This window comes from Ptychodera flava, chromosome 17, assembly GCF_041260155.1.
Source record: "Ptychodera flava strain L36383 chromosome 17, AS_Pfla_20210202, whole genome shotgun sequence".
NCBI classification, from domain to species: Eukaryota; Metazoa; Hemichordata; class Enteropneusta; family Ptychoderidae; genus Ptychodera; species Ptychodera flava.
In genome coordinates, this window is record NC_091944.1 from 1,353,953 (window position 1) to 1,366,254 (window position 12,302).

The 12,302-nt window shown below is 37.6% G+C and overlaps 3 protein-coding genes across 3 annotated transcripts; all 3 read left to right on the top strand.

Annotated features, from left to right (window-relative positions):
* Positions 1–666: 666 nt before the first annotated feature.
* LOC139116574 (zinc finger protein 721-like) lies at positions 667–2,652 on the top strand. The gene has a single exon (XM_070679170.1). It carries the CDS (start codon positions 667–669, stop codon positions 2,650–2,652), a length of 1,986 nt encoding a protein of 661 aa, XP_070535271.1.
* A 477-nt stretch (positions 2,653–3,129) lies between these two features.
* Positions 3,130–4,206, top strand: LOC139116575 (uncharacterized). The gene has a single exon (XM_070679171.1). It carries the CDS (start codon positions 3,130–3,132, stop codon positions 4,204–4,206), a length of 1,077 nt encoding a protein of 358 aa, XP_070535272.1.
* Positions 4,207–4,527: 321 nt separating this feature from the next.
* LOC139116576 (zinc finger protein 678-like) lies at positions 4,528–5,415 on the top strand. The gene has a single exon (XM_070679172.1). The coding sequence runs from the start codon at positions 4,528–4,530 to the stop codon at positions 5,413–5,415; it is 888 nt and encodes a 295-aa protein (XP_070535273.1).
* The last annotated feature ends 6,887 nt before the right edge of the window (positions 5,416–12,302 follow it).

The window sequence follows — 12,302 nt, forward strand, 5'->3', positions numbered from 1 at the left end:
AGTTACATTCCTCAAATCAAGGTTGAGTTTGACTCAGATAATGTTGAAAGTGGAGATCAAGACCGTGAAAGTGAGGCTGAGCCTGAGAGAATGTTCAGAGATCGTGCCCGAAGTGTAGAGTTTGAGAATGGGTTCTTAGTTGACCAAGGAATGCCCACTCTCCAGAGTGAAGTGGTTATGTAGCGGGAGCTACTATAACTAATAATGGACTCACTTTTGACAATGGAAACTATAGAATTGAGCATATAATAAGAAGGACTCAGGATTACTGAAGGATGAACAACTCTTTGAGGACACAGATGATGTAGAAGAAGATGAAATGAATATTCATCAATTTAGTAGCAAGTGAGGAAATGAAAAGTGAGCATTTTCCTCAGGAAAGTGAAAGTGAAGGTGACGCATTAGAAAATTTCCTGATCCGGAAATCTTGGTAGTACCTCAAGCAATAACCTCACCAATCCTTTACACCATGGAATTCATCAGACATTGAGAGTCTCTTTACATGATGTATATGGAGAACATAATGTTGGTGATAGTAGTAAGAGTAAAAGAGGAAACAAGCCAAGGAAAAATGGGAAAAGATCTAGAAAGATTACTGCGTTGACATGCGATATATGCCACAGAAGGTTTGCAGAGCCAAGAAATGTCATGAGACACAAATTGGCCATGCATCAGAAAGACAGGCAAAAACCAACCCCCTGTGAGATGTGTGGTGACGAATTTCTGAACTTGAGAGATCTTCATCTTCACAAACTTGATTCACATGAAGGTGATGGATTATCTGCCTCAGAAAAGGACCAGCTTGAAAGATGCAGGTGCCCCACTTGTGGTGTAATCTTCTCTAACTTTGCTAATTTGAAAAGACATGAGAGGTCATGTGTGCAAAGAAGGGAGAGGGAAAAAACTTCAACAACTGGAAGGGGCGATGTAACATCTGACAATTCAGAAGGAACATTTAACTTGAGCGGATCAGTAATTTCAAACATACCAGAAGATACAGCTTATGTTGATGGAGCAATAATGTCAAGAGCAGATAGATCACTCATTTCCAATGATGATTCAGAGGTTATGGCTTCTTCAAGTGCAACACCAATAAGGGTAAAAGATGTGGATGGCCAAGCTCATTCAAAAACAGCAAGCAATTTAAGAAACCTCGTAGATCTCCTGCAGAGAAAAGACAAAAAATGGAGATGCTATAGATGTCATCAGTGCTTTCAGTCTCACTCTTTGCTTCGCAGGCACCTCAAAAGTCACAGAAAGAAGAATGACCACAAATGTGATGATTGCAGAAGGATATTCCAGATCAAACGTGTCCTACACAATCACATACGTGTTAAACATCGTGAAACATGGAAAGCTAAACATCAAGCTGTTCTCACTTGTGAAATATGTAAGAAGGTATTTGCCAGGCAGTGTAATGTTCAGAGACACAAATTGGCCATGCATGAGAAAGATAGCAGGAAACCAGATCCTTGTGAACTGTGCGGCAAAAAATTTCATAGCTTGAGAGATCTACATTTGCGCAAACTTGAATCACATCAAGGAAATGGATTGTCAAGCTTTCAGAAGGACAGACTTGAAAGGTGTAGGTGTTCAGAGTGTGGTGTAATCTCTTCCAGCTTTACAAACTTGAAAAGACATCAGAAGTCATGCATGCAACGAAAGGAGAAGGGAAAAACTGCAACAAGTGGAAGGGGAAATTTAACATCGGACAATTCAGAAGACACATTAATCTTGAGCGGATCATTTATAGCAGAAGATACAGCCAATGTTGATGGAGCAACAATGTCTACAAGTGAGTCGGAATTTGCAACAAGAGCAGATAGAACACTCATTATCAATGACGATTCACAAGTCATGGCTACCTCAAGTGCATCATCAGTAGTTGGCAAAGATTTGGATGGCCAAGCTCATTCAAGAACAGCAAGAAATGTAAGAAAACTTCCTAAAAATATGCAGAGAAAAGACAGAAAGTGGAGATGCTATAGATGTCATCAGTGCTTTCAGTCTCACTCTTTGCTTCGCAGGCACCTCAAAAGTCACAGAAAGAAGAATGACCACAAATGTGATGATTGCGGAAGGATATTCCAGATCAAACGTGTCCTACACAATCACATACGAGTTAAACATCGTGAAACATGGAAAGCTAAACATCAAGCTATTCTCACTTGTGAAATATGTAAGAAGGTATTTGCCAGGCAGTGGTATGTTCAGAGACACAAATTGGCCATGCATGAGAAAGATAGCAGGAAACCAGATCCTTGTGAACTGTGCGGCAAAAAATTTCGTAGCTTGAGAGGTCTACATTTGCACAAACTTGAATCACATCAAGGAAATGGATTGTCAAGCTTTGAGAAGGACAGACTTGAAAGGTGTAGGTGTTCAGAGTGTGGTGTAATCTCTTCCAGCTTTACAAACTTGAAAAGACATCAGAAGTCATGTATACGACAAAAGGAGGGAAAAGCCCCAACTAGTAAATGTGGTCCATCAACATCTCACCATGATACACAAGGCACATGTAACTCCAGTGTTACAGCACCCTTAAATGACTCACACTGTAAAGCCAGTGCAGATGGACAAGGTATTGCTATACTTACATCTCAAGCAAACACAACGCCAGTATTGCAGACTAATTGCAGAGTTTTGTGCTAGCACAGGTGGAATGACACCCATCATGGACGATCTGAATGTCTCAGCAGATCCAAGTAGTGCAAGTAACAATACTGAAGACCTTTCTCAGGGGACGCAGAGAAACAAAACGTATTTGCATGCTGTGACTGCAAGCAGTCCTTCAAGTCACAAGATTTGCTTCACAAGCATTACGAAAATTGCAGAAAGAATGACAGCAACAGCTGTGGTCGGTGTGGAAAGGAATTTCGAACAAGGCACAAACATTGTGGGAGATGTCTAGCTGAGCAAAGAGAACCCTGTGATGAGCTATGGAAGGTTGCTTTAATATATAAAAGATATCCTTGTGAGTTATGCAGAAAGGTTTGCATTGGCTTGAGAGATCTACAATTACACAAGCTTGAATCACATGAAGGTGATGGCTTGTCAACTCTTGAGAGGGACCAACTTGAAAAGGACAGGTGTTCCGTTTGTGGCATAATCATTTCCAAATATGCAGTTATGAGAAAACATCTGAAGAAGTGTAAGCAAATACACAAACAGAAAACTTCAGGAACTGTAAGTGGCAAGTCAACTTTAAAAGGCAAATCAATTGGAACAGAATATTCAAGCAAGTCAAAGGGTACAGCCAGTTCAGATGGAACTCCTATTTCATCAAATGTTGTAAAATCTGCTGCCAGTGCAGCAATAATTTCAAACAATGATTCAGATGACCAATCTAGCATAAATAAAGCGTTAATCCCCAGCAATAATAATTCAAAATACCTTGCAGCAACAAGTGGACCATTGATTCCAAGCAGTGATATTTCCAAAGATCAAACTTGCTCAAATGGGGCACTGATTCAAAACAATTATGAGTCTGAGTGCCTGGCAACCTCAAGAAATGTTCTAATTCAGAGTGTAAGTTCTGATGGTCCAATCTGCGAAAATGAAAGAATGATGTCGAAAAGTGAATCAGAAGAAGAAGAAAGTGGCAGACTTTTTTCCAGCCATGATAGCAACTCTCCAGCTGGTACAACAATACCCAGAGGTGAATCAGAAGGTACAGAAGGTGCTGGGAGAACACTTGATCATGGCAAAGAACTGCATGGCTCACCTGTACCTAGCCCGAGTGAAGCAGTCATGTCTGATAGTGAATCAGAGGGTACATGTGCAGAAAGTGTCAGTGAAGTGCAAATTTCAAGTAAAGATTTAGGCGGCACACCTACCACAAGTGAAAAAGTGAAACCCGACAGTGAAGCACTGGACTCAGGAAGTGTTAGTAGTAAACCTATTTCCAGCAGAGTTTCAGATGACCTATGCAGCACTACCGATAGCAGAACAATGATGTGTAAAAGTCAGTCAGAAGGAATGCTATCTTCCAGCGGTGATTTTGATGACCCAGCTAAGGCAACAAGAACCAGTAACAAATCAGGAAGCCTTTCTAAGAAGAGGGAAACAGCGAGTTGGCATGTTATAAATCCAGCCAGAGCTCCAAGCCACAGGTTTTGCCTAAGAAGCAACAGAAATGTCACAAACAGACCATTGGCCACAAATGTAAAGAGTGTGGAAAGGTGCTTGCAACAAAGGTGGTCCTGAAGACACATTTAAAACGTCATCATCAGGAAAGATGGAAGATTAAAAAAAATAGTGTTCCCACTTGTGAAATATGTAAGAAGGTTTTTGCCAGGCAGTGTAATGTCCACAGACATAAATTAGCCATGCATCAGAAAGGTAGCAGAAAACCAGACCCTTGTGAATTTTGTGGCACAGAGTTCCTTCACTTGAGAGATCTGCATGTTCACAAACTTGAATCACACCAAGGTAAAGGACTGTCTACCAATGACAAGGATCAACTTGAAAAGTGTAGGTGTTCCATTTGCGGCATAATCTTATCAAACTTTTCCAACATGAAAAGACATGAGAATTCACATGCATGGGAAAAGAAGAACCTCGGCTAGCAAAGGTGGAACTCAATCTTCTGACAGCAATGTCGGGGGCCAAGTGAGCAGAAGTGAAAAACAACTATTTGCTGATGTTGAAGAAGACTTATATGTACCTAATGCAAGTGGAAGTCTTATTTCAAACAAACGTTCTGAGGGGGACTCTCATAATGTGGCTAGTGGTGAAGGAGAGTGGCAGTGTTGTGAATGCAAACAGGGCTTTGAGTCCAAGGATTTGTTATGTGAACATCAAGAAAAAGACCATCAGGGCATGAAGCCCTATCCGTGTGAAAAATGTGGACACGCATTTGCATCAAAACCTGTTCTAGTTAGACATCAGAGACATCGGTGTTCTCGTCCATTCAACAAGAGTGAAGTTGTCACATGTGAAATATGTGATAAGAAATTTGCCAATGCTGGAAATGTTCAAAGACACAAATTAGCCATGCATGAAATAGAAAGCAGGAAACCAGATCCTTGTGAATTGTGTGGTACAGAATGTCTTAACTTGAGAGATCTACATCTCCACAAACTTGAATCACATCAAGGTGAAGGATTGTCTGCTCTCGAGAAGGACCAACTGGAAAAGTGCAAGTGTTCAATCTGTGGCAAGATCTTGGCTAACTTTAGCAATATGAAACGACACCATGAGCTGCATCACAAAATTGGATTTCAGAGCAAATTGAAACAGTATCAACGGTCACAGCACACCAATAGGTCACAAAGGAAGCCCACTGAAAATAACAAGTGGATTTGTCGCGAATGTGAGCAGAGTTTTGAGTCACAAATACTGCTTCGCAAACACTACAAAACTCATGATAACAAGTGCTACAGATGCGAAAAATGTGGGAAGAGTTTTGGATGAAACTAGTCTGTCCAAGCATGTGATGTGTCATCGGTATGAAGGGCAATGTGAGTGTCCTATCTGCCATAAAGTCTTCGCTCAGAAGTGGTACATGCAGAACCACCTACGTGTTACCCACTCCACCATAAGACCATATTCATGCGACCAGTGTGAGAAGTCATTCAAAGTGAGAACAAGTCTCCTCTCCCACAAACACATTGTGCATGAAAAGGACAACAAACAACATCTGTGTACTGCATGTGGAAAGATGTTCAAGACCAAAGGTAACTTGAACTTGCACTTCAGGGGAATGCACACCAACGAAACACCTTATGCCTGTCCAGTATGCAGCAAGGGCTTCCGGTATAACACAGAATTCAAGATCACATGCAGAGACAACACAGGGGCTGAATTTCTTATGTGAACTTTGTGGGAAGGCTTTTAAAACAGAAGTTGCTGTTTCAAGACACAGAAATGTGACTCATTCCAATGTATTTCCATATACTTGTCCTCTGTGTGGAAAAGCATTTAAAGTTAAAGCTAAGATGAAGGCACACTTAGCCAGACATAGATGAAGGCATACTTATCCAGACATACTACGTCTTATTTAAATGGGCAGTGATATTTGGTATTCCTTTTTAAGGGACCATAGCTGTAACTTTTGATGAAATATTCTCATCATGTTTTTGTTGTACAACGCAAACAAATTTTCTTATTGTTAGTTCTCTATAGCATGTGAGAATACAATACATTAGGCTAAGAATAAAATGCAAATCATTCAATATGCAGTGTTATATGATAAATTCTTGTCTCGACAAAAATTCGCACTTCAACAATAACATTGATTGTTAAACACATATAGATTCTGTAAGTTGAACGCCAGACATTTCAAAGTCTTTTTGAGTGGAGTAAGCAGAACAAAAAGCAATTTTACACTCAGACTACAATACTGGAAAACTTGATAGTCCTGTTCAAATCATTGTTTATTTTTTCGTTTAGGAATCTTACCTATCCATACATGTTTGTGCATGTAAAGTCTGTTTTTGACTTAGCTGATTTTTTGTTAGTTGCCGATAAGTATGACATCTCACAACTGTGAGAAATTGTAGTTTGAAACTTCATTAATTTTAATTCTTCAAACAGCAACACATACCGGGGTACTCATGCTGTAAATGAGTATTGAACATATGATTCAAAGTCAATGTTTGGAAGATACATTGTTCTTCAAGTTTATTAGAAATTCAGTTTCGTGCTTGTGACTGTAACTCCCTGGGGGAAAAATGAATATGTTTTGCAAGTAGTCATATCTGATATTTTCGCAAATACAGGTAAAAAGTGTGTTTGCTTCATTTCATGAATATGTCACGCACAAATCAATTTCATGAATCTTTTCAGACGAGAAAGCGTTGCAGTTTCTTTTATGTAATTAGACAATGTAAATTTTACAACCTCCTAAACAAGTAACTTGGTAAATGTGCTTGTATGAGAGGTGTGTGGTTTTTCTAAAATTAAAATTATTATAGCCTCATTTTCACATTTAAACTTTTCGATTTGAGTGTGTAGAAAAAATTCAAAATTCAGTGTTAGAATTTAAATTTAAACTTAAAGATAACAAAATGGAAATTTTAATTTTTTTACCAAAACAACAATCTGCTAAATCAACTTTCGACCATGTCAAAGTGGTGATTACAGCATAACATTTTACCACATTTTTGTAATGTGGGTTTTCATCTTGATTCAGGCTTGCGGATGGAACATCATGTCAGTCACATTTTGTAGAACAACTTGTACAATCTTTGATGAATTTTTCATTATTTGAGTTAAGGCACTGATGAAATTCTTGTTCAGGCTTCATTATCTCAATTTGCATGGCATGTCAAATCTGTTTTTGATAAATAATGTGTTTTGAATGATGTACATGTAGTGATGGTGGTGATACATCTGAAAAAGTATGATGGTGTGACCGACTGTCTTATTCAACTACACTGGCTTCTAGCAAAGATCGGGATACATTCAAGATAATTTCATCTTGTTTTAAAATGTATTGTATTTTTACTCTGATTAATTGTATACTTTTTAGTGTATTGTAAGCCTTTTTGAATATTTTACTGTAGAAAAGCTGTTTTGACTGACTAAAACATTGTCATTTTCAAACAACTTGTTGCAAACTCTGTGACATTTATGTCCCAAATCTGCATATGCTAAGTTCTGTGGATCTGCCATTTCCAAGATTTAAGTCCTTATTTTGGCAAATCTGCAATGCTTTCACACAGCATTTCAGTAGAAACCATAGACCCTCCAAAAAACTATGTAGAAACTGACTCTCTGTTAACTTAAAATTGTCATTTTGTGCTCCCATATAGGTTAAAGTATTGAATATTTCATCTTCATACCATGCAAACCACAGGCATCAAACTCTGATCAGTTGTAGCTGTTTCCAAATCCCAATATGTAGCACATTGTATCTCAATTAAGTTAACCACTCAAAGCTATCAAAATAACAGACAGACAGACTAACATCTTCACCTCACTTAGCCCCTTTATGTCAAAAGTGGAGCTCTAATCTGCAAACTTGTGACAAGTGCTGTACTTTTTCTCTGGCTTTTCATTATGATTGAGTTCACTGCAACATCTTATTTTATGTAGTTATTGTTCAGCAAAACTAATCATATTTACTTTATAATTATATCTATGTAAATGAAACGAGTTTCTTAGGTTATGTAACTTGTTTTAGTGGGCTTAAAACTAAGAGAGCAGGGGCTCATCTTGTTTGTAACTTTTATTACAGAAACTGTACCCTTTTAGTTCTGATAGTAGATATAGTTTCAGATATTTTTCATATATTCGCAATTTGATTCTTTTTAATCAAGTTGTAATTTTCATTACTTAAAATGTTTAACATTAATCTGTATTATTCACTATTAAACTTTTTAAAATGTGCCTGTTTATCGTGTAAGCTGAAGTCGTGGCGTCTGTATGTATGTATGTATGCATGTATGTATGTATGTATGTATGTATGTATGTATGTATGTATGTATGTATGTATGAATGTATGTATGTATGTATGTATGTATGCATGTATGTATGTATGTATAGTATGTCTGTCAAAATCAATAACTCGCAAATCGCTGCACTTTTCAGCTTGATATTTTATGTGTTGGTGCATCCTGGGCTATAGATGGGATTTTGTTCAAATCAAGTCTGCATCGCCAAAAAATGTGAACATGGTCAAGAATTAATAACTCAAGAACCGCTGTTTTGATTGCTTTGAAAATTTGTGTGCAAGTATCTTAGGTGTACCTTAAACAGTTTTATGAATATCGTAAAGATATCTTTAATTTTGTATTTTTGTTGAATTGTTTGGTGATTTTCTCATTGTAAGCAAAAATTCCTCTTCTCTGAAACCGCCAGCCCAATCGCTCTCAAAGTTGGTTTAGATGTTTGCAAGGGTGTTACTCTTCTAATTTGTTGAAATTATTACAAAATTGGGAAAAATTACTATTTTTGAGCAGTTTTTTGTCATTTTTGGTCTAAACATCTTAAAAAGTATTTTATTTTTAAAGCCCCTGGACAGACAGCTTTTATATTTGATACACAGATATCCAGAGATGACCCCGAGGTTATCGTTCGCCCAGTTAAAGCGATGAAATTCGTTTCTTCGTTTCTATAAAGTTTGTATGTGTGATGTGTGATAGTGAGCATGCGTGCGTGAGTGCTTCACGAAGTCTACAACGTGTGGAGCGGTCTCAGTCAGAAAAATGTAACAACTTAGCCGGCTATTGAACCACTCTTTTTGGAGTGGAGATTAAGCCGAGCGGTTCTCTCTGTGGCCTCTCCGCTAGGCGACTGATGCCGTATTGTAGTGGGTTCGAACCCGATTGAAAAACTAGCCGTATTAGATATGTGGAAATTGTCCTGAATATACAAATTTGTATTTTTAAGACAATTTTTTTATTTTTTTTGGTCAAGAAAACTTGTCTTCCAAATTACTTGTCTGATAGCTTTGTAATTTGGTATAAAGTCCCGAGGGATGTTATTAGATAAACTTTCTTGCTCGAAGTGTTGGGAAACTCCCAATTTGTATATTTTAGGTAATTTTCTCAGTTTGTGACCTTAAATGACCTACAACAACCCAGGATATGTTGTGATACCGTTTCAAAGGCTGTGAACATAATTTTGTCATATTTGGTATCAATTTGTAGGAAAATTTGATCCAGAAAACAAAACTTAGGTGAATTTTTTCATTGCGGTCCAATTTTTGCAACTTTTTCTAGAACTGATGACAAATTTGGATCCGTGATAATTTCAGATGTCGTAATCTCTCCCTACAGTGGAAGGCATTCCACTATCTGTTACTATATTAAGTGCTGTTTACATTAGAATGATAGCACTCATAGCATTAATGAAAAATCCCCAAGGTTGTAAATACATTTCCTGCTATCTGGCCTTATGTAAACAATACCAAATCTATACCAAGGGGTGGAACATTTGATATTCTGGAGGGTCTAGAAGATTGATGGGATAGCATTACTTTTGACCAGATCCCTTGTACATTTTTTCCCACTCCCACCTTTTCTTTTTATTCTGTGGCTATTTTTTGTTGTTGACATTTGCTTACGTATTTAGGATCTGCTTGTCCCATTGCTATAGAAGTTGATATGCATGTTCCTAAAGATGACCTCTAGTACCTAAGTTGGAGACCTTATTTGCTTTTGTCGTTCTCGTTTTTCTTGTTTAAATATTTCTTGAATGAACCAATTCAAACCGAATGCACATAGTGTCCTTTACGGTATTTTTTGTTTTCTTGCGCTCTTCTTCCATCCAGGATATTTATCTGGTGATTTAAGATAAGATGTAGTACTGGTATGATGTCCAATTTAAGTGTGGCTCCTTTGACCAGTCTAATGCAGAATGTACCTGGAGGTCAGATATTCAGACTTTCAAGCATTTAAGACATCCTTTTGGCATATTATGAAATGGCAAATCATCGTTATGACACTAGATTCATACCTCCGTTGGTCAATTTGCAATTTCGTACATGGTGCCAAGTTATGGAACAATTTACCGAATACTGTTAAAATAAGTACATCTCGATACCAGTTCCTAAAATAATTAAAACAGTGGTTGTTACAAGACTAGTTGTGAGAAAGTTTAATACTAATCACCTCACTGAGCGCCACATGGTGGAATATGTAATGTAAATATTTATGGTAGCAGACTCGATTAGCATAAAGCTATTTTTCTGGATCCATATTTGCCTTTTGCCTATTTTTAGTTTTTGCAATAATGAAGTTGTCAGTCTAAGATTTCAAAAAAGGCAATAAAATGAATGAATGAATGAATGAATGAAATTTAAATTTATCTGTTGGTTGAAAGTCCGCTCTGCACCAGATACACGTCAATCTTACAATAGCATGTCATCTTCCTCGTTTGATTCACTGTAAAAATAAGCAAGTGTATTTGTCACGTAACCGTCAATCGCTGCCGTTCATTCCCAAATAATAATTCAACATTCTAGATATTCGAAGATTTTGCGGTGACCTTTCTTTGTTGACAAGTCTGCAAAGCGTACGGAAGTAAAGTAAGCTATTAATTATTATTCGAACGGTTATGTTATTGAGCCAAATCTGTCTTTTGTAAGGGCACAAGGCTGTGACGTCATGAAATTCTTGAACGATTTTCTTGTCATACGATAACATTAAATACTATTAGACATCAGTAAACGTTACACGAAGGCTACAGCTTCCAGCAGCCATGAATGTTATCACAGACTTAATAATAATATTGTTTTCAGTGTCCTATATTACTTTGTCAACTCTGGAACTGTGACGCCTTAAGGTAAGATGGTAGTGACTGCATCTCGAGTGTATCTCTTTGCTGTGTGTTGGCTATTTGTGGTGCAACCTCGCTAGCCAAGGTGTTTATTTCGGGCAGGGACTTCCCCTCAAAAATGTTGGTTAGACTAAACCACACCGATCTACTCAAGCTGTGCGGACCGGACGTTTGTGACTTAAGTTGATAATTCTGCATGTATTGTCTGTTTCGCAAAACAATTCAAAGGTTTTAGTGATCTTGCAATAGGGATGAGAGAAAAGCATCTGGGAGAAACTTAATGATAACGACGGGATCAAGACATCATTTCTAAGCATGTATTTTCTCGACAGCTCTCAACGCTGGCAGACTGCTCCTGTGGTCTCGATTAATTGTTTTGTATCGCGACATCATTTCCTGTGTTAATTCATCGAAGAAATTATAGTATAATAATACAAAATGCCAGGCAATCGATGAAAGAAATTGCAAGTCCGCAAATGTGAAGACCTAAAGTGAAAGTCTCGAAACATAAATCATTGGAAAATATTTACAACATTTAGAATAGACTGTTTTTGTTAGCTTTTACCTTTTAAATAATTGCAGCATAAAAAGAATCAAGTTACAGGTACTAAGGAGTATCTTTGGTAAGTAGATTTTTCAGAAGCCAGACTTTAGCCTTTACTTTTGTTTGCGATCCTGTACAACAAAATGTGTATGTTTATCGTTTTGGGCTAAGAACAGTACAGTAATATCGTATCATATATCCTTCCTGTGTGTTGTCCAGAGGACCTTGTCACTTTTAAAAAAACTAAGGTAAAAACTCGTAGAAAGAATATAACTATACTGGTGTCACAAACTTTGCGGTTGAAAAGAGAAAATCGTGGCCGTGATTCGCTACGCAGATAATATACGCTCCTTCTTTCGTTTTCGAGAGTGACGAGATAACGCTTTTAGGTCCCAGGGAACAAAATGGCTGGTTACCTACTGACAAGGAACCCGACAGTAGATAATATGAAGTCATGATTTCCGAGGCAAGTTTGAATATTTTCTAAACCATATCATGTATACGTGACAATATAAGGTGAAAAGCGCTGAAA